The sequence below is a fragment of the Cricetulus griseus genome (genome assembly GCF_003668045.3).
Source record: "Cricetulus griseus strain 17A/GY chromosome 1 unlocalized genomic scaffold, alternate assembly CriGri-PICRH-1.0 chr1_1, whole genome shotgun sequence".
Taxonomy (NCBI): domain Eukaryota; kingdom Metazoa; phylum Chordata; class Mammalia; order Rodentia; family Cricetidae; genus Cricetulus; species Cricetulus griseus.
This window is the reverse complement of record NW_023276807.1, coordinates 212,358,418-212,380,712: the sequence shown is the minus strand read 5'-3', so window position 1 is coordinate 212,380,712 and position 22,295 is coordinate 212,358,418. Positions and strand designations below refer to the sequence as shown.

General features: G+C 45.4%; 1 protein-coding gene across 5 annotated transcripts in view; it reads left to right on the top strand.

Moving 5' to 3' along the window:
- The window catches only part of Cryl1 (crystallin lambda 1), a 145,147-nt gene that overhangs the window by 109,951 nt on the left and 12,901 nt on the right, over nucleotides 1-22,295 (top strand). For all 5 annotated transcript variants that reach the window (XM_027390481.2, XM_027390480.2, XM_027390479.2 and 2 more), the window contains 2 exons: nucleotides 2,588-2,749; nucleotides 10,275-10,469. In XM_027390481.2, the coding sequence (XP_027246282.1) occupies nucleotides 2,588-2,749; nucleotides 10,275-10,469 (357 nt within the window). The remainder of the gene's footprint in view (nucleotides 1-2,587; nucleotides 2,750-10,274; nucleotides 10,470-22,295) is intronic.

Genomic DNA, 22,295 nt, shown 5'->3' with positions numbered 1-22,295 from the left:
ATTTAAACTGAACCCGCCTCGAAGACTTAACTGATCCAGGAGTGACTCAATAGGGCCAGCCAGCTACTGTAGCTCCTTTTCCCGTTTTGATAAGAGGACGGAACACAATGGGCTTTACAGTTCTTAAATGACTCCATTCTTTCCTTCTGTGTATGAGATGTGATGCTTATATGATTTTTCCTTCTTAATAAAATTTCATGTGGCCTGATTATACTTTTAAATAAACAAACACAGTGTGGACCCCTTCCCGTTTGAATAAAATTTTAAAAAATTAAAATTTTATTTTATGTGTATGGGCATTTTGCCTGTGTGCCTATCTGTACCATGTGTGTGCCTGGTGCCCACAGAAGAGAGCATTGGATGCCCCAGAATTAGAGTTACAGGTGGTTGTGAGCCACCCTGTGGGTGCTGGGAACTGAACCCAGGTCCTCTGCAAGGTCAACAAATGCTGTTAATCTCTGAGCCACCTCTCCAGCCCCTGGCTTATCTATTTTTATTTGTTATATATTCTTTTGAGATATAGTGTAGCACTGCCCGGTATCAAACTGTGCAGCAGAAGGTGGCCTTGACCTTCTTGATCCTCCTGCCTCCCCTTCCCAAATGCTGGAATTATCGGCTGGCTGACAGTTTTTATTTGTGAGGAGTAATTCTGATCTCACTTAGACACTGAGATTTACAGTTGGGCCCTTGAATTTCTTTTCATTACCTTAAATGTTACATAAATATAATGTTCCAGTGAAACTGGCTAGGTGATTAGAGTCATTGAAGTGACCAAAGTGCCAGAGTGATTGTGTTGATTTTCAAGAGTCACTAGGACAGTGGCTCTCAACCTGTGGCTCAAGACTCATAAAGTGTTGTATATCAGATATCCTTTGTATTAGATATTTACATTACAGTCCATAACAGTTCTGAAGTAGCAACGAAATGATTTTATGGTTTGGGGTCACCACTATATGGGGAACTAACTGTTTTAAAGGGTCACAGCATTAGGAAGGCTGAGAAGCATGAGATCCAGATCCAGAAGAAGGAGATGGGGGATCCTGACACTGGTAGAATACCAAGTGTGGGCGTAGCCACTCTTTAAGTGGTGACGATGCACTTTGGATCTGAACTTCAGAATGGTAATGCTGAGCTTAAGGAATTGCTGGGATGTTTGTGAAAAAGCAGGTACCTCTGTCCTACCTGCATTAGGTCTGGATGGGGGCTTGGGGTTTTGTGGTTAAGGAACACCTAGTTGATTCTAATCCTTGGCTTTGGGGCCATTGTGGAAAGAAAGTGAATGTCACAAAGGTTATGTTGGAGGTCTCCTGACTCCCAGGCTAAGAGTGACCCTCTTTGTGACCCCCTCAGGTGCAGGAGGGTACTTCCTCAGGCTTCAATTCCATCCATGGCAAGGTGTCCACCTCAACTCCAAGTTCCCAGGAACACCCCTTACCTGTGGCCAGCCTGGGGTGTTTGAGATTGCCATCTCAGCCCCACCTAGCCCTGTAATTAGAATCTCAGAGTGGTTGTTATCAGCGTAATTAATCCAAATTCACTCCCCTATCTTTTCTATCCGGTTGCCCACCCCATTTAGTACTTTGTTAAAAAAACAAAGGTCTTTTTCAAAAGAACTCCCAATTAGAAAAGGGTCCTGGAGTGCCTCTGGGAGTTACAGGTGCAATGTGTTCCTTCATTGTAGGAGGATGAGATTTTCCCTTGAAGACCCTGGATGGGAAGGTTGGGGCAGATAGGGAAAGTATATGGTGGGGAAAGGTACTCAGGTTATTGGGGTTTGCTGGAGGGCTCCTGTGAGCTCTGTTGTAGGATCCATCTCCCTGACGGGCTTTCTCATCATGAGAATTTTCAGTTGGCAGGCTCCCCGAAGGCCTGGTTCTTAGAAATGGAAGCAGAGTTGCCTTCAGATGCTAAGCAAGTGCCTTCTCACAGTGCTGACCCCCAGCACAGGCCTCTGAAAAGGTTCAGACCTGTCTAAAACCAGTAGTGGAGTCCCTGCATCATTGGTCCCTGCTAGGAGTGTTCCCATCGTCTCAGTTAAACTCCTGGTGTGCTCTGTGTGGGAGATTGGGTGATATTTTCTTACCTCTGGCAAGGTCTATAGCTGAGGTTCCATTAGTAAAATAGAACCAACAAGACCAATAAGAACACACACATTGGTTTAATAAAGTTTTATGTGGCACAGGACTATTCAGAAGGGAGGACCCAAGAAACCCCATGGTTTTACAGCTGGTAAGATGAATAGAGGTATTCTCACCTAAGGAGTGAGCAAGGCCTTCTGGGTAGGTTTGTTCTGTCTGTCTCCCTTTCCCTTTCCTTTGTATGTCTCAGACTACCTCCTGCAGAGGGTCTTGTGATCTGCTTCTAGGAAAGGCAGAAAACTGTTTTCTAGCCTTCTGCAGGAGGGGGAAGGCCAGGGAAAAAAAAAGCCAGTAAAACTTCCTGCCTCAACTGTTTTCAAGGTGCCCAGTGCTGGGGTTATGGGTCCCCAGATCCATTGTTTCCACATTCATTCATTTTAGGGACAAAAGCAAACACAGCCTGACTGTTGTCTTGATTATAAGTAGTCATCCAAGTGTGTCCCTTTCAGGAATGTGTTCCAGAGAACCTGGAACTGAAGAAGAAGATTTTTGCCCAGCTGGATCGTATCGTGGATGACAGAGTCATCTTAAGCAGCTCCAGCTCTTGTCTGCTGCCTTCCAAGCTGTTTACCGGCTTGGCACACGTGAAGCAGTGTGTAGTGGCTCATCCTGTGAGTACATTGTTTTGTCTTTGATGCTGTTGGGATCAAACCCAGGTCCTCTCGCATGTTAGTCAAGTACCAAGGTCCACTCCAGCCCCTGGTAGTGTGGTAAACCTGGGGACTTGATTGTACCTCTTATTCTTTTTTTTCAGGGGCAGTAAGTTGCAATGGATCTGCAAGTATCTTGAACTGCTTTATTGAGGTGCCATCCACATACCACACAATCTGTTGGCCAACATTATACAGTTTGGTGGTTTTGCATACATTTGTGATTGTGCAATATCATCATTTAAACAAAAATATGATCCAGAAGTCTTTGGAATTTTATCTGTGCATCTAAGGTGTCATGGCATAAAACAAGCAGTAATTAATGCTTTACCCCTCAGGGCATTCATCATGTGGAATAAGCTGCTAAATTAGCAGTTCCATTATCAAAGTAAAGTGCTGCATTAAAGATGTCCATGCAGGATGGGGGGCTGGCTGAGTGGATAAAGTGTGTGTGCTGTGCAAGCATGGGGGCCTGGGTTTGAATCCCGAGAACCCATGTAAACTGAGAATAGGAGTGTGTGCATCTGTAATCTCAGAACTTCTACAGGGAGATGGGAAATAGAGACAGGAGAATGATGGAACATTTAGGGTCAGCTAGCCCTGTGTATGCAGCTGCAAGCAACACCTTGTCTCAAACAAGCTAGAAGGTCAGGTCTGATAACTAGAGGTTGTCGTGACTGAAGAATGTGGCCATAGCACAAGTGGATCCACACACACAGAGAACATGTGGACACACACACATACACACACACACACACACACACACACACACACACACACACACACGATTTTAAAATGTGCATGCCATGCAGGAGTTTAGATATGACACTTGCCTTGTGTCATTTACTGAAGGTCATTCACAGTAGGATCAGAGCTGTTAAAATGCAGCTTCTGGGTGTCACAGCCAAAATTTTGATCCAGGACGACTGAGTTGAAGCCCTCTTTCCCTGCTGCTCCCCTATCCCCATCCACTGTAATCAGCTAAGCACATTTCCTCACCAGGAACACCTTGTGTGGTCCGCTGGGCCACAGGCTCCAATTAGCAGGCAAGGAAGGGCTCAGTGAGTCTTTCTGAGGTTAACATGTCATTGTGAGGGCAGGAACAAGCACAGGGTTTATAGATCACTGGGTGAATGATGTTGGAGCCCTGACCATGAACTTAGTACAGCCATGGAGAACCAGGACAGCCTGTTTGGGTGGGAAAGCTACCTTAGTTCCAGCCATGATAAATATGATGGCATACTGTGTCATTAACAGCCAAAAGCTACACAGAGGAGCAGGGCCAGCCTGGCTGGGTTGATGGGAACTTCTGGAAGCTGAGGAATTGCATAAGCAAAGGCCGCAGGGCAGGAGCAAGAGGGAGTAATTGGGGTGGGGTCATGATGGCATCACTGGGAGAGCCCACACACTGAGGGTGGGGGCTAGCAGGAGGTTGGAAGATTAGAGAATACAGATGTGGTACCTGTGTTAGTCGCTTTTCTTGTGGATATGGCCAAATGTCTGACAGGAAGTAAGTTAAGAGAGGGGACATTTACTTTAGCTCTTAGTTTGAGGGGTATCAAAGCAGAGAAAGCTTGATGGAGAGAAGCAAAGAAAAGGGGGGGGGGCAGGGTCACTAGTAAACCTTAAGGCCCGTCACACAGTGGCCTTTTCTCACTTTCTCAAGTGAGAAAAGCTAGCTAAAGGTTCCACAACCTTCCAGAACAACACTAGCAGCTGGGAACAAAGTGTCCAAACACATGAGCGCGCGCGTGTGTGTGTGTGTGTGTGTGTGTGTGTGTGTGTGTGTGTGTGTGTGTGTGTACAACCTTTTTTTAAAATGAAGGTTATTTTTAGTTTATATGTTTGGGTGATTTGCCTGCAGCTATGTCTGTGTACCACCTGTATACCTCATGTGTGCAGAGGCCGGAAGAAGACATCAGATCCCCCAGAACTGGACTTACAGACAGCTGTGAGCTACCATGTGGGTGCTGGGAATAGGACCTGAGTCCTTTGGAAGAGTATAGAGTGCTCTTAACTGCTGAGCCATCTATCTAGCTCCACAGAGCATCTCATATCCAAACCATAACAGTATCCTTTAATCACAATACTTGGGACTAAGAGTATTTTAGAATTTGAATTTTGGAATGCTTAAATAGTCTTTACCAAATAAACATTCTTAATGCAAAAAGACCCAAATCTGAAAAGCTCTGAAATTTAGATTTTTTTTAAAGCAGTGTCAGAGCTTGAAACATTTCAGATACCCAGAACCTTTGGGGGTGGGTGGCCCCACCAGCAGTGTTCTAGAGGCTCATGAGTGTTACTTTGAAGTACTGTTTGAGTCTAGGTACAGAGCAGCAGCACAAAGCCTTGGAATGTTGCTTTGGGAGGGTAATGGCCTCCTACAGTCCAGACTCACCACACAGTGCACAGGTCATATCTGAAGCCTGAGGAGCCAGGACTGGAATGGGGAGCGTGGGAAGTCTTCTTCCAAAGAAGACCAGCTAAGAAGAGATGCCAGACTGGTTAGGGTGAAGAAAAGGGGTGAGCTACTGGACACCCACTAGATACTCAATGTCAAGACTCAGGCAACCCAGACTCCAAGTTTTGCCATATTGGGAAATACATGGAAAGAATGATGAATGATCATCAGAGTTATTGCCATAGAACCAAAAGAACATAGAATAGAAATAGCTATATTCAGTTACAAAATGTGCAAGTGACATTAGCGGCAAGAGGATGGTAACTGAAAGCACCCAGCCATCAAGGCCATGAAGCTGTCTTTTCTCCTGTGATAGATAGATGCCACTCTGAAAACAGCCACTGACTACTACAGTGGAAAGCACTTGCTTGTAAGAAAGCCACCAGTTTCTAATCAGTTGTTTTGCATATAAGTTGGTCCAGAAAAGAACACTACTTAAATCAAAGACTTCAGAAATCACCTGTATGTTCTCCAAAAGACTTTTCCATCTTGTGGAAAGACAAATGGCATAAGGCAAGTCTAGTTGGTAAATGGCTTTCCTATTGTACATGAGCCCTGGATTCGATCTCTAGCAATGTATGAAGGTGGGTGGGGTGGCAAATGCCTGTAACCCCAGCTTGCAGGAGCTGGAGGGCCTCAGCAGCATGGTGTGTTTGAGGCCTGCCAGGATTCATGAGACCTTCACGCAAATGTCACCAGTGCACAGTCCCCATATAAATATATGCAGAAGACACAATGGTCTTTAGACACAGGACCTGGAGAACAGAAGTTGGGTCTGACCTGAAAGCCTCCTTTCGGATGGCTAGATTTCATGGTATAGAAGATGTCACACAAGCCTCTAAAGGAGGGAAGCAATCAACAGTCCTACCCAGCTATGATGCCTATGAACTGCAATGATGACCAGCATGGCACAAAAGTTCTAAGGGTGCAGTAGTGACACTCATACCTTGGCAGTAACCAACAGCTGTCTAATTGGACTTGAGACATGCTCAATGATCATGCCTGGTACTGGAGACTTAACCATCTACTCAGGGCTAGTGAAGTCATGGATCTTTGAGGAAAATATACTACCATTACTTTACTAAACAGCATGTATAATTAATTCCTAACTACACTCTAAATATTTACCCTTATACCCACCAGTAAGTATAGTTTTCACCCCTCATCAGACTTCTCTTTGCAACAGAGACTATTACAGAAAACCATAGCCAATCAAAATGCAGAGAACATGAGATCATGTGAAGCCTAGTCCCAATGAGTACATCTGTGGCACAACCTCTGCACCTAAGGCTCTGGGGTCATCGTAGAAGAAGGGGAGTCAGAGAAGCAGGAAGTCTGCTATGACATTGTATTTCTTAGAAATGTCTGAGAAGCTACACCCATTAAGTCTTACAAGACCTAAACATGACCTGAACAAGGATGACACCCATAGACATACTAACATGGAAGGGGGGAAATCTCATGGGACCTCAGCTGTAGACAAAGAGCTACAGGCAACTAAGGAATGCCGAGAGAGAGACATGGTCTTCCCCCAAGGCAGTGGCCCCCAGTTGGTTATCCAATACTAGGTGGTCAGCACTGAAATAACAATATACATACAAATAACATATGGACTGAGGATGTTGAATTTAGGAATATATGTAAAACAACAAAGAAAATGAGGCTATGAATTTGAAAGTACAAACTGATCTACTTAGTGGTAAAGCAATACCCAGATGTAAAAGGCCCCCCTAAGTCTTAGTCATAGTAGGACCCAAGAAGAGTGTACACACACACACACACACACACACACACACACACACACACACACACACACACACAATCTTTTATTGCTTTTATGAGTTTTTTTTTTTTCCCAAACCGATGTTAACTAAAGCAAATCAGTTCACCAAAGTTAACCATCTTTGGATTCTGTCATTCTGTCTTATCCAGGGGAGTAGGCAGACTTGAATCATATGGATCATTTTTTGTTGTTGTTGTTTTTTTGAGGGTTTCTCTGTGTAGCTTTGGAGCCTATCCTGGCACTTGCTCTGGAGACCAGGCTGGCCTCAAACTCACAGAGATCCACCTGTCTCTGCCTCCTGAGTGCTGGGATTAAAGGTGTGTGCCACCAATGCCTGGCCATATGGACCATCTTAAATGTTTAAGAGTCATTCCTAGTCTGAGAATCTACATTTTCTCCCAGTCCCACACGCCAGACCAAACTGGCTGAGCTCATGTCCTTAGCTCTATAGTCTCCTGGGATCTTTGTCTGGACAGGAAATCAGATGTCAGGAAGGAGGCCTGGTCATGCCCCTGCAGGGCCCTGGCACACTGGATATTTACCATTGTAATAGGTTGTGGCCTCCACCTCCACACAGAGAAGCTCCAGCCGGCAAGTTAGGACAGCCCTGTGTTCTCTCAGGCACAGATTTTGCAGGGGCAGGGCAGAATTTCTGGTCATCTCTGTTCCAGGGTAAGCAGAAGGTACTGAGCAGTGGGTGTGTGCTGTCAGCACTGAGGGCCTTGTGGGCTTCAGGATGGGCTTCCTGGACTGCCCCTTCGGAGGCTGTGGAAATCTGCTACATGAAGCCCCAAGAGAGGAAAGGGTGTTCATGTACCCACCTACCCTGTTATGGTCTTTTCTTTCCTCAGATGTGTTTTATATCAACTTTACTTCATGAATGGAGGAAGCCAGGGTTGGTATGTGTAGGGGGGTGGCTTTAGAGAGACTGGCATAGGGGGCACAGATGCAGTCTCTCTGTTTCCACCACACAGTGTCAGCTGTCCATCAAAGTTACAGAGGATTGTACTTATTTTGGCCTCACTTTTAAAAACTTACCTTTCACCAGGCATTGGTAGCACATGCCTTTGATCCCAGCACTCGGGAGGCAGAGGCAGGTGGATCTCTGTGAGTTCGAGGCCAGCCTGGTCTCCAGAGCGAGTGCCAGGATAGGTTCCAAAGCTGCACAGAGAAACCCTGTCTCAAAAAAACCAAAACAAAACAAAACAAAAAAAAAACAACTTTCCTTTCATCTTCCTTCCTGATCTGTTATGGGATCAAGGTATCTGGTGGAGCTAATGGGGCCTCTCAGTGCTCTGTTCTGTAGGTCAGGTTGCTTAGAAGGAGGCCACAGACTCTGGAATGGACCCAGGTCCCTGGTCAGCTGCAGGGCATCTCTTCCTGGAATTGGAGAGGGCCTGTTTTTTTTTTTTTTTTGTAAAAATGTCTCCTGTCACTGCTACCATGCTTCCTCCTATATGTTAGGCAAGGGTTGTACCATTGAGCTCCACCTCTGACCCTCTTATTTTCAGTGTCTTGCCATGTAGTCCAAGTCAAACTCAGGACTCTCCTGCCTTAGCCTCTTGGAAGCTTGGAGGAAAGGCAAGCTCCCTATACCTTTTCTGTGGTGGTACCTTCTGGTTGGACACCAAGTTAATCCCATTGTATTACACCCTTGGCTGAGGGAGGGAGTCCTGTTCTCACACCTGCTTCTAGGCACCCTGGCACCTGGCTGTAGGAGAGCTGGGTACAGAACATGTTTAGATTGGGGTCTTCAGCTCACTTCCCAGGAAGCTTGAGAGGAGTAGTCCCTATGGCCTCTGGGTGGATGACTGTCCGCAGTGTCTGGAGACCCTGCCTTGGTTAGACCCATGAGAATACCACTCTGGGTAAGCTTAGAAGTGGTACACTGTCTGAAGTCAGCTACCTCTGTTGAGGGACATTTTGCTCTACCCTTTCCTCTGTTCACTGTATGGTCCAAGGCACTATCGCTGCTCGTCTCTGACTCCAAACAGGGATTGATTTCATTGCTAGAGGCCAAGTACTCTGGGTGGAGTGATACCATCCTACCTGGAGCCTCCTGGAGGGACAGGAGAGTGATCAGGTTCCATCTCAGGAGGGCTGAAGGGTCCAATGTTTGATAGCTGTACCCCTCCTCCCCCAGACTGGGTCTCTCTATGTAGCCCTAGCTGGCCTGGGACTCTATGTAGACAAGGCTGGCCTCAAAATCACAGAAGCCTAGCTATTTCTGCCTCATGAGTGCTAGGTGCTGGGATTAAAGGCATGAACCACCATGCCTCAGCTGCACAGCTTTTAAACCAGGGGGATCATGCCAGAGTTTGGAGCTGGAGGTGGGAGAACACTGTTTTAATTTCTTTTTCTTTTCTTTCTTTCTTTTTCTTCTTTTTTTTTTTTTTTACTTTTAATTGTGGTAACCACACAATAAAATTGACAACTTGTAACCATCCTAAGGGGGCGGGTCAGAGGCATTAAATACAAGAATACCTTTCTGTTTTACTGACTATCCATCTTGAAAACCTTCCATTCTTGAAGGAAGCTTACCCCTTAAATATCAGTTCCCTCTCCTGTCCCCACCACTGCACCCTACAATGTATAAACACAACAGAATGTCTCCATGTCAAGAGATGCATGCTTGTTTTTATCACTTGTGGCATCCACAATGCTGCAAAGACCTGGAGCCCAGTTTCTCCAATCTTCACTGAAGCACAGTTCACCTGTAGCCCAGGCTGGTTTAGAACTCACTATCCAGATGAAGCTAGTGTCTACCCGTCCTCTGATGCCGACTCCCAGGCTTTGGGTTTACAAACCATCACAGCTAGCTGTCCTGCTCATGTTCTTAACATGGGCAGAGAATGGTCAAGCCTGAGGAGTCTAGGATGGGAAGGTGGCTCTGGGCAGTGGGGACGGGTAAACTATGTCAATTACTAGCGTAGAACCCTTGTCCTGGGAGGCAGAAGGGCTTGGGGTTCTCCACAAATGTATGCAGGATAGCAAAGTATACCTCATGTGCTCATTTCAAAAACAAAACCATACAATTCTATAAGCACTTATCCCCCCCACCCCATGCCCCATGCATGCATCTCTTTCTCAAGTCTTATCTTGGGATGTGGAAGCCAGGGGCCTTTCCAAAGTTGCTCCTACCCCCCACTTGCCACTGGACATAGGCGAGGGGCAGTGGGCCAGAGTAACACCCCACTGTCAGCATGCTCTTGATCCTCTTATTCTTCTCTCCCTCTCATAAGGTCAATCCACCATATTATGTCCCACTGGTTGAGCTAGTCCCTCACCCAGAGACAGCTCCAGCCACAATGGACAGAACCTATGCCTTGATGAAGAGGATTGGGCAGTCCCCGGTGAGACTCCTGAAGGAGATCGATGGCTTCGTTCTGAACCGCCTGCAGTATGCCGTCATCAGCGAGGCCTGGAGAATGATGGAGGTTCGTGCCCTGTGTCCCTCTTTACTCCTGTTCTCCTGGCCTCCACCCCACCCTTCTCCTTCTTCCCTGTGTCCCTTCTTCCATTCTTCCCTCCCTCCCGCCCTCCCTTTCCTTTTCTTCCCTTCTTTCCTCCCTTGCCTCCATGGTTGAGTAGGAAAGGAGTTACTTTCTGGGTCTGTCAAAGTTAGAGGACACTCAGGGCTCCTTGCTGTCTTCTGGAGACCCAGGGCCTTCCATTTGGAAACAGAGTACAACACAGCAGTTCCCTGTCTGAGAGATCCCTCTCTCTAAGTCATTATTTGATAGCAAGACACAATTGAAAACCTTCCCTGCCCTTTTTACAAAATTACCTGTGTGTTACATTTTCCCATTTTGCAATTTGTCTTCCCATTGCATTTTCCCACAGACAGATTTTTGCCTCCTGGTGTCAAAATGTTTCAGCATGAGAAAGTATTCTTTTCGTACAATGTAAACTCGTACTCCCTTAAAGAACACAGCTTATGTTAAGAACCGAGGAAAGCCATGATACATACTAAACTTATTGGTAACAGGCTTGTCTTCTTCGTGGATCAAACATACAGCAGGCACATCCATGCAGGCCATAGTAAAGTGTGGTGTGTGAGGGATTACCTGCTTCTCAGGGGAGGACGGAGCTTGCCTAGCACCACCCATGCCGGGTGCAGCACCACAGCTCTTCACAGAGTGCACAGGACAGGAACCTGGAAGCCAGCTGTACCTCATTTTTTTGTGGGTGTTATATTTCCTTCCAGTATTTCCGCCAGACTTCAACAGGTGTGCATGATGTATGTGACTCTCCCTGTTAGAGTCACCATGTGACACCACTTAGCTGTGCAGTAGGTGCTCCCCGTGCTGTGACTCAGTGTTTAAATGGGCCTCCCATCTACACCTGCAACGTGTGTGCTGGGATCTCACACTCCTTGAAAAATGCTTTAGAAATCAATCAGTGTCAGGATTATCTTAAAGGAATCCTGCATTTAAAATACCTTCTTTGAGGTCTATTTAAAACAGAACAGCAATAGTAGATAGACTCAAGAAAAATTTAGCACTATAGTACAACACGGTAAGAAGTGGTGCTGTAACAATTTTAACTTTTTATCTGTTAGATTTTTAGTTTTTTAGGGTTTTTTGTTTTGTTTTTCAATACAGGGTTTCTCTGTGTAGCCCTAGCTGTCTAAGAACTAGCTGTGTAGATCCCGCTGGTCTCAAACTCACAGAGATCCACCTGCCTCTGCTTCCCAAGTGCTGGGATTAAAGGTGTGCGCCAACGCCCGGCCAATTTTTAATTTTTATTTCTTAATTCAGAGTAAAGAATTGATTTAAGAGTAAGTCTTGCTTAGTTTACCCTGAAAGTTATGAACCAACTTCGGGAAGAACGAAGAGACCTGTGTAGGACAAAAATTGTCTGTGTTTGACCACTCAGCAGAACTGATCATACATTGGAAGATCTGAGCAGCATTGGTGTCTTTTTGTGCTGTTGGAGAAAAGCAAACTGGAGGGGATGCTGAGTTCACTGCCTTGCAGACTCCCACTGGCTTGTGCTGCCTGCCTTTTTCTTTCTTTCTTTCTTTCTTTCTTTTTTTTTTTTTTTAGGAAAAGACATGGGAAGGTTAGGGAAGTGTGAGTAGAACCCAAAGTCTTACCTTTCACGTGATTCTAGAAGATAATCTGCGCTCAAGTGCAAAGGTGATCTGGAGACTTTTAGGACTAAACTGCTGGTGTGTCTCCAGTCTGTAGGGGATCTGGGCTCTACATGTGCACAGGGAGGCAGAAGGGATGCAGAGAGCATGGGGCAGAATCCAGGAGTGTGCTTCCTTTTACCATATCAACTTTGCAGCCACTCTTTAACTCTTCTCCCAGGACCTTGAGCAGGGCACCCAGGATACTGGCTCTCTGCTGAATCAGTTGCTGGCATGGGCTTCTGTGTCTGCATGGACCCCTTCCTTTCCACAGTTTCCAAAGCTGAGTGATAGGCTGTGGTTCATCTTGAGGTGGCTTTAGAGAAATCCTTCCCACAGTAACTGTCAGCGGCAGGACCTGTCTCCCTTAAAAGTGTCTGATGCTGTACCTGCTGGGGGTTGGCTTAAGGACACCTGACTACTGTATATGTTTTTATGGGAAGGTTCATGCTGCCTGTGGCCTGGTTTCTTTCCAGCATTTGCAATCAGCAAAGGTTGGAGAAAACCTCTCCAGAGCCCTGCCCTCCTGCTGCCAATCTGCCTGCTGCGCTCTCCGCCTCTGTCCAGGCAGGAGTTAAATGACTCCTCACAACTTCAAATAGAGCCTGTTGAATTTGAGTTCACATTTTGGAGTGTTTCAACCTGGATTTGGGTTTTCCAAGTTTGCTTCAAAACTCTAGGGTGACTTCATTATCAAAAGGAGCAGAATCAAAGCTAGTCACAGGCCTTGTGAAGACTCTCCCTTCCTTGTCTCCCCTCCCCCTTTCTTCGCTTCCCTTCTTCTATGTGCCCACTTTCTCTCATTGGCTTTTGGAGACAAGGTCATTTTAAGAAGGCCAGACTTGTTCGAAACTCACCATACAGCCTGTGTGAGCCTCGAACTACTTAATCCTCCTTTATGGGCAGGCACCAAAGGGGCCAGCTCAGAGCTACTCCTTGCACATAAAGCCTGGGCTGGGTTCTACATGTGGCTGGAATGGCCAACCCTCAGCCTGGACTGAGAACAGAATGAGCTTCCATATGTGGTGTGGCTTCCCCACCTCTCCAGTTCCCAGGGGTGCTCTGTCTCCTTGTTCTCTGGATTCACAAAGCAAGCTGACAGTGAGAAAGGCTCTTTTTACTCCACGCAAGTCTGGTGCATTTGTTGGTGGAGCTTGGTTCCAGAAAAGCCTAGGAAACTTTGTCCAGACACCTGGTGCTAATTATGTTACCTGTTACCCGAACAGATCAAAGCCATGTGTGAATGTCCGTGCCCTGACTCTATGTTAGGGGCTAGGATGGGGTAGGGCAGGCAGTGGGTCTGGATGGAGCCCAGACTGTTTCCACCAGCATGGCAGAGTTTTGATGTGGGAAGAGCATTCAGGGAAGTTGCCTTGGTGCTCACTTGCTGTGATTCTGAGAGTTACATTGACTTTCTTGGTATGGAGCCAGCCCTGTCTGGAATAACTGTCACTTGCTCATGGATTTTCTTTATATATCTAACTTAAAAGTTTTGCTTTTGATTGATAAGTCATTGGGTTATCTATGGAATGCACAGTGGTGTTTGACTCTATTCTGTCCTCCATATTTGCACATGAGGTACACCATTTACTTTAGACATTGCCAAGTTGCACTTGCTTATTTTTGCATCTGGATTCATGGGCAATATTTTCTGGTAGTTCATATGCTATACTCTGTGACTTTGACTTCAGGGTAGTTCTTTGTAAAGTGAATTGTGAAAGGGTCTTCCTGAAAGAGATTATACAGCTTTCTTAATTCTCCTTAACCTTAAATTTAAATTTCTTAATGTCTCCTTAAGTATTTGGTCGATCTATAGTAGAATTATTTGAGACTCGAGAAATCTTTTTTAGGAACCTTTACATCACAAATCCAGTTTCTTTAATTGTAGAATTTTGGTCTGTTTTCCTCTTGTCTGAGTTTGGATTGTTTATGGTTGCTCAGAAATGGGTTCATTTATTCCAAGGTATTAAGATTTGTAAGTGTAAAGTTGTTGGTAATAATACTTTTATCCATGTTATGGCTTCAGAGTCTATGGTGATGTTGCTGGTTTTATTTCTGAAATTCATGTTTTATGTCTGCTTTTTCCCCATTGCATTTGGTTAGGGGTTTGTCAATTGTATTTATTTGCAAATTTTATTTTGAGAAGCCAGACTGTGTTACTCAGCTTTCCATTACTGTGTAACAAAATACCTGAGATAAGTAGCTTTAAAAGGACAAACATTTATTTTGGCTTACAGTATGGAGGGCTTAGTCCATGACTGGCTGGTGCTGTTGCAAGATATTGGCATGTGGAAGAGGAAGCCTGTTTATGTCCTGGCGACCAGACTGAAAAAAGAAAAAGAGGAAGAGGAAAGACCAGGCTCCTACACCCCTTTAGAACACATTTCCCATGACTCAAGGACCCCCCACGAGGCCAGTAGTCCTTTCTCAACCTGTGTGTTGTGACCCCCTAAGACCATCAGAAAATACTGATGTTTATATTATGATTTATAACATCAGCAAAATTACAGTTATGAGGTAGCAATGGAAATAATTTTATAGTTGTGGGGTCACCACAACCTGAGGAACTGTATTAAAGGGTCACAGCATTAGGAAGGTTGAGAACCACTGCTCTAGGCTCTGCTACCTCCCAGTAGTGTCAAGCTAGAGACTAAAGCTTTACTACATTGGCCTTTGGGGGGGGGTATTTAATGTCTAAACAGAACTTTTTTTTTCATTGATTAGTATCTGTTTTTCCTGTTTTAAATTCCAGACACTAGTTATGGAAAGCATAATTGAATTCTTATAGCTAAGCAACCAAGATTAATTCTAAGACAAGCAAAGGAGGAGTGACTCCCCCGTGGACATGTCCACCAGCAAGTGCTTGTGGAGGGTACCGCGTGTGTCAGGTGATTGTGGAGGGTACCGTGTGTGTCAGGTGCTTGTGAAGGGTACCGTGTGTGTCAGCTGATTGTGAAGGGTACCGTGCTATGGGCATTTCTAGGTGAGAAAGAGGAAGTGCAGTAGTGAGAGGAATGTTATTATCCTGTCTTTGCATAGCCTCACTGTAACTTTCTGTTTGCTGCTGTCCTGACACCTTCTGAAGAAGAATTGTACTCAATTGTACTACTGGGGTCTGTTGTATTGTCTCATAGATGTTAGTCCTGTTTTGTCCTCTCTTCTAGTTTGGCTTCATATCTGGGGTACAGAAGACCTTCATGAACAGGTGAATTCTGGGTATACAGGTCTGACTGCAGTCTAGAAACACATTTTCCTGCCAGGGCTGGGTCACTGGGTGATGAGATCCTTTTGACTGGGAATGTAATTTCAAGTTCATATTCCTGAGGCATTAACACAGTGAGGGAAGTTGTGTTGTGCTGAAAAGCCTTTGGTCAGACAACAGCTGAATTTGTTGCCCATCAATTCTTTCCCCATCAGGGTAAGGTAGGTGGGGGAGCCTGGAATGAGTCATGAAGCCGTCAGCAGGTTCTCAGCCTGCTGGCATGTTTTGGTAGTAAGCCTTGGGAATTGCTTACCATGGGTTTTATCCTTCTGAGCAGTATAATCCCTAGTGGGATTCCTGTTCTTAGGGCCCTATGTGGGTGAGGAGGAAGTATTTCCTTCGCCCTTGAGAGGTTTAAGAAGAGACTGATAAGTGACAAGGCATGCAGGTTTGTTCCCTTGCCAGGAGGACATCACAGGACAGTGAGAGCCCAATAACCCTCAGGGTTCAGTCATGCCTTTTTTTTTTTTTTTTTCCTAAGGGAGAGGGAAATGAGGGCATATTTGAGGGGCCTTGAAATGAGTGGCCTGGAAAACAGGTAGTATAGTTCATAAGCCATTCCGTTTGGAAATTGAATGGTCTCAGAAGACAGACAATAACTTGTGACAAAGTTTGTCTGGGGGTGGTGGCATCTCAGTCATCATCCAGTGGTAGGCAGGTTTACTTAGTTCATGAAACCTCAGAGAGATAGAGGCTGTTGTTTTCCTCTTGGATGAGTCTAGTCTTCAGGCAGAAAAAGGAAGGTTAGCCTAGGTACACATAGCCTTCCAGCCTCTGCCAACACAAGGCAATTTAAAGTCAGCGTGCTGTGTTGTAGGGAGACAGTCTGTGGGCCCTGCATCCTGAGACACTGGATTCAGTTCTTAGCCTCTTGCAAGGGGCGTGGTCTGTGACATCTGATCAAGCTGCTCTGGGGGGGTTCTAGAACTTCAGACCCTTTCAGACCCTAGTGCCACGTGTTGGGAGGATGATTCCAGTTAACAAAGTGTGCTTCAAAGATTGTGTCATCAGATTAGCTTGAGAGGTTCCTTACGGAGGGCTGCAGCATGGGCTTCTGCTGAGTATTGCTTACCTGAAGTTGCTGCAGGAATTAAGAGTCAGCCTAGCCCACCCCGCACAATCACCTGCTCATCAAAGTCACCTTCCCCAGTGTAGGAGTTCAGAGATTGGGAAGCTCTCTTTTCCATTTCCCATGATCGGATATTTTCAGATCTGCCAGTTAGCTCTCAATATCAGGAGAAACATTCTGTTGTTTTAGACTTTACACAATAGGAAATTGACCAATAAGTGGCTTGGTCCACACACTACACTCACTGGTCTCTGCTGTAGGGTCTATGAAGTGGAGATGATAATGGACCTGTTGTTTGCTGGGCTGTGATGAGGACCAGTTGGGGGGTCTCTGTGTAAGAGTTTAGACCAGTGTCCCACACATAGCTTGTGATGATAGCCTCTGAGTTTACCCTGTTTTTCTCATATTGAGCTGCTCTCCCCAGGGATGCTCTAGGCCAGTGGTTCTCCACCTTCCTGATGCTGTGACCCTTAAATACAGTTCCTCATGTAGTAGTGACCTGCAACCATAAAACTATTTCGTTGCTACTTCATAACTGTAATTTTGCTACTGTTATGAATTGTAATGTAAATATCTGTTTTTTAATGGTCTTAGGTGACTCCTATGAAAAAGTCATTTGACTCCCCAGGGGGTTGTGACCCACAGGTTGAGAACCAGCACTCTAAGCTGAGGCCTTCATATCCTGTCTATGTAGAGGACACCCCTCAGGACTTTGTGGTCCTCACCTAGGTGCTTAGGAGAAATGCAGTCTGTAGACCCTTCTGGTCCATAGAATCAGAATCCATGACAAGTCAGGGGATTCTAATGGATGTGAATGCTGGAAAGGCCTTGGATGTGGCTTCCCTGAAGCCTGGGCTGAAAAGTCTCCTTAGACTGTGTCTCATCCATTCGAAGATAAACTCTGCACATTATGGCTGGTTGTTCCTTAATAGAATATTAATAGCAATTTAGCTTGTACTTGATGGAGTCTCTGTCTCATGGAGATATATGACATTTCATTTCTTGGTGGTTTTCCTCTTTATTTTTCTCTGCCTGCTTATTGTGTTTTGTTCTGTCTCTCTACCTGGGACTCAGGCCTCCCATTAATACCAGCTTCTTCTTAAATACAGGCGCCAATGATTTCAATACTGTATGAATTTGAGCCCCAGTTTAAAACACTGAGTGCCTCTGCCTGTTCCAAAAGAGATGTGGAAATTGACTTTTGACACAGGGGTGTCACAATGTAGCCTTGGCTGTTTTGGAGCTTCTTATGTAGACCAAGCTGGCTTTGAACTCACAGAGATCTACCTGCCTCTGCCTTGTGAGTACTGGGATTAAAGGTGTGTAGTTCCATTTCCAGCTCAAAAATTATATTTTAGAAGTCTCAGTTCACTCTCATTAAAGCACAGATGTGTGTGTGTGTGTGTGGGGGGTATAGCTCCGTTGGTAGAGTGCTTGCCAAGCATGCATGAGGTTCTAGTTTTGATGCCCAGTACCACATAAACCGTGGGAGTCTGAGGCCAGTCTGGGTTTAAATGAGACCCTGTTTCAAGAAACAAAAACAAAATCAAAAGGCAAGCAGTTGAACAAATGTAAGACTGGAATTGCCACAAGCTGCCTGGCCAGACCCTATCTCACTTGGACTTGCTTCCTGGTCACGTTGCTCATCCCTGTAACCCCAGCCACACTCCTCCCTTCCATTTCCTGAGCAGAGATGCAAATTGTGATCCGGTTTTCTGTCAGGAGGCGTAGAAGCAGGAACCTGGAGGACGAAGAGCCTGGGAATGTATGTCTAACTCCAGGCAGGGTTGTAGACCACAGTTTTGTGCAGATACCCTGCTTGCAGCAAGGGCGACTGGGGGTATCTGTCTGCCAGCAGCATGTGGAAGTTCGAGTTCCTGGCTACCTGCAGGTTACAGGACTGAGGGCATCCAGCTGCCTAGAAAGTCAGTCAGTGAGTCTACCACAGCCAACAAGTGGCCAGAGGGAGTCAGAGTTTCCTTAGGTGTAGTTCTTTTCACTCTTTCACCCATGTAAAATTGGCAAACATGGAGAATGTCTAATGACAATGCCAGGCAAACACATCTGTCAGGTTGCCATGTTATTGTAGCTGATGCAGACTCTGTTCACTGGGACCAGCTTCCTATTACCTTCTACACGGAGGCACTGAGAGCCGGAGGGCTTTTGGTGGGAGCTGGGTACTATACCAGAGCCCCATTTCCAAGTCAGCACAGTATCCAGTTCAGTAGCAACCGGAGATGCTCCCAGAAAGAGAGCAGCTGATGTGTAGTCTGGCTCTCTGAAAATCTCCATGAAACTAGTGAGCTGAACATTAGAAATGGCACTAGAAGAGCGTCGATTACACAGTCAAGTGGGGTTTGTTCGAGGAACGCAAGAGTGGTTCACACACGCAGATCTGTATGTGTGATGCATCACATCAACAAATAAAGAGCAAAACCTATGTGATCCTTGGAGTAGATGCTAAAAAGCATTTGCCAAAATTCAGCATCCTTCTGTGGTGAAAGCAAACAAAACAAACTCTGTATGTTAAGTGTAGAAATCAGCATACCTTGGCCGGATTGATGATGTATGTCTTTAATCCTAGCACTTGGAAGGCAGAGGCAAATAGATCTTTGTGAGTTTGAGACTAACCTGGTCTACATAGTGAGTTCAAGGATAGCTAGGGCCACAGAGTAAGCCCCCCCCATCTCAAAAAAAAAAGAAAGAAAAGAAAAGAAAAGAAAGAAAAAGTATACCTCAACACAACAAAGGCCATGTATAACAAAACCCACAGCAAGCAACCTAATTCAGGGCTCATCTATCAATTCAAAGTCAAAAACTTTTCCTCTAAGATCAAGCAAAAGTAGAAGCTGCCCATGTCGTTGTTTCTCTTGATATCGTGATAAGGACCCTTGCCAGATAACCTAGGCAAAAGAAGAGATAAGAGGCATCTATATTGGAAAGAGATTAAATCATCTCTGACAATGATGTGATCTTACACACAGAAAACACTAAAGACTCTCCCGAACCCTGTTAGAACAGATAAAGTTGCAGTTCACAGGTGGGATACGGAAGGTGAAAGCTCAGTAAAGTTGTAGGATATAAAAGCATTTCACACACTGACAACAAACTATCTTAGTTAGGCTTTCATCTATCTAGTCTCTAATGTGAATGCTTTGCTCAGATATTTGCTGTTTAATAGCTTCATTATTTCATTTGACTGACTTTCAGATGTTTGGATGTTTCTCCCATTGCAGGTTGTTCTGGAATACCTTCTGTTTCTGTCATGACCTTGACTCAGTGATACCTTTGTTCCTGTGCCTTCGTCCTTGGGGGGTCTTTTCATGGGTAGTCTGGGGTATAGGCCCTCCAGGCCAGGGAATGGCATTTTCATCACTTACTAAACTGTCCCCGGGAGTGAGATGTGTTTCTCCTGCCCACCCTCCCAAGGGGCACATGGGACACCTGTCTCCAGCAGGCTCACCAGTGAGGGCCATCTGCTGCTTCTCATCCTCCCTGTGGGTGTTGGGGGAGGAACTCTAGCTCTTCAGTGTCTTTCAGATGGCTCTTAAGATGTGTGTTTTCTAGGCATGATTCAGTGTCCTGTTGCATGAGCTAAGTGTGGGCTTCAGTAGGCTTTTCCACAGTTAGCAAAATCTGCTCATGTCATCATGCAGGAATGTCTGTGTCCTGCTTCCAAGAACTCTTGTAAGAGTTGGCAGGAGGCCGTGCTGCTCACAACCCTGTGAGTAACTGTGGGTCATGAGGCAGCTCTCAGACATCTTTTATTTTCTCCTTATTGAAATTTACTCTTGCTTCACATCTCCCTGGAAGGTGGCGTGGGTGGGTGGGAGTGCTTAGGCCAGGTCTTTTTTTGCTTTTTCTCCTGGAGCTGGAGTTACAGGTTGCTGTGAATCCCTGATGTGGATTTTGGGAAGCAAACTCAGGTTCTTTTCAAGGACTGTATGTGCTCTTGGCCGCTGAGGTCTCTCTAGCATCCCTACCTCTCTACATCATGTTTGTGGTGTGTAGAAGAGCAGTGGTGTGTGGAGAAGAACAAAAAAAGCAATATATAAGACTATACGAGTGGAGGGAACTAACCAGTGGTCCTACTTCATTTCATGGGAGAACTGCATTGCTATAGTCCTCAGTTTATAAGAACCACGGAGCCCAAACAATTTTCAGTTTCAACCTTCAGATCCAAATGAAACTCTGTTTCTGGACCATCTCCAAGGGCTCCAGGAATGAGTGCCTCCAAGAGGGACAGCCCTGAACCTAGCTTTTGTAGGAATTAAACCTGTACCTGCTGGTTGTCTTATCCAACCTACGCGAGAGCACCTCAAGAGACAGAGAAGCAGTTGAAGCTCAGGGTTGTCCCATATAAGAAGGGACTGAAGTAGCCCCTTGATCTGTAACCTCGTCCCAGTGGCTGAGATATATCAAAACAAATCTAAGAGATATATCAAAACGATCTGTTTTTCTTCCTGTCCCCCTTAGATGACTGGAGATGGCAGAGCCATGAGTCTTATTGTGCACATCACAGACTGGAACGCACTCATGAGCCAACCTCTTCTACTCTTTACCCGTCCCTCATCTGTTGTTTCTCAATGAAGACACTGGGCTTACACTCCAGCAGTTTTGGTTGAAGGTTGGAGGAGGGGAGGAACTTGGGTAGAACCTTATCTGCATGCCTGATAGCAAGGCTGGGTCCCTGGGGGTGACCATGGTGGCCAAGTAAGGACTATTTGCTCAGAGATACTTGACAATTCAGTACCAAGTGTGGGGAAATCAACAAAACAAGACTGGGATTGTTTTTAAAAAATTAGACAAAGGAGGTGGCCAGGATTAAAATGAGGAAAATGAAGAAGAAAATGAGGGCACTCAACCACATACAGAAAAATGAGAGAGACGCATGATCAAGGAGAAGGGGAGCTAGGTGTGTGCAGCTGCTGACCTGAAGTGGCAGTGGTCATGGAATTCAGTCATCAAATACTGTGCACCATGCCAGCCCCTCACCTGCCTTCTCTCCCTCTGTCAGAGAACCAGGTCAGTCAGCGCAGTGTGCACCCCTTATACCGTTGGCCCTTGATGTGTCCTCTCCTAACTCTCCCACCTCACAGATCAGCAGGTTGGGCAAAGTCCTAGAGGGACTTTGTGCCTCAGCCAACTTAATCTACATGGGGTTATTCTCTACAATCTGGATGGGCTACATCTAATCGGTGAAGAAGTCTAAAAGGCCCAACTGAGGCCTCCCCAGGACTCACCAGCTCATAGTCACACAAGCCAGCTCCTTGTACTGAATCTCTGTATGTGTGTATACATACAGTGAGTGAGTATACAGTGAGTGTGTATACAGTGAGTGTGCATACAGTGAGTGTGTATACATCTGTGGGTTCTCCATCCAAGGATTTAAGGAACTACAGATTGAAAATATTTTAAAAAATTGAGCATGTATAGAGTTCCATTCTTTGTTCTCTAAACGAGATGTCATGACAAATTTTAAATTACATTTATTTGTTTATTGAGTTTGTGTGTGTGTGTGTGTGTGTGTGTGTGTGTGTGTGTGTGATGTATTCATGTATACATATGCAGGTTAGATGATATCTTGCAGGAATTAGTTCTCTCCTTCTTCCCGGTGAGAAGCAAGGATTGAACTTAGGTTATCAGGTTTGACCACAAGCACCTTTACCAACTGAGCCATCTTGTCAGACCAAATCATGGCATAATGTTTATGCTGTGTTAGATATTGCAAGTCACCAAGTGTGAGGTAAAGTCTATGGGAAGATGTATATGGGCTGTAAGACAATTCCATGCCATTT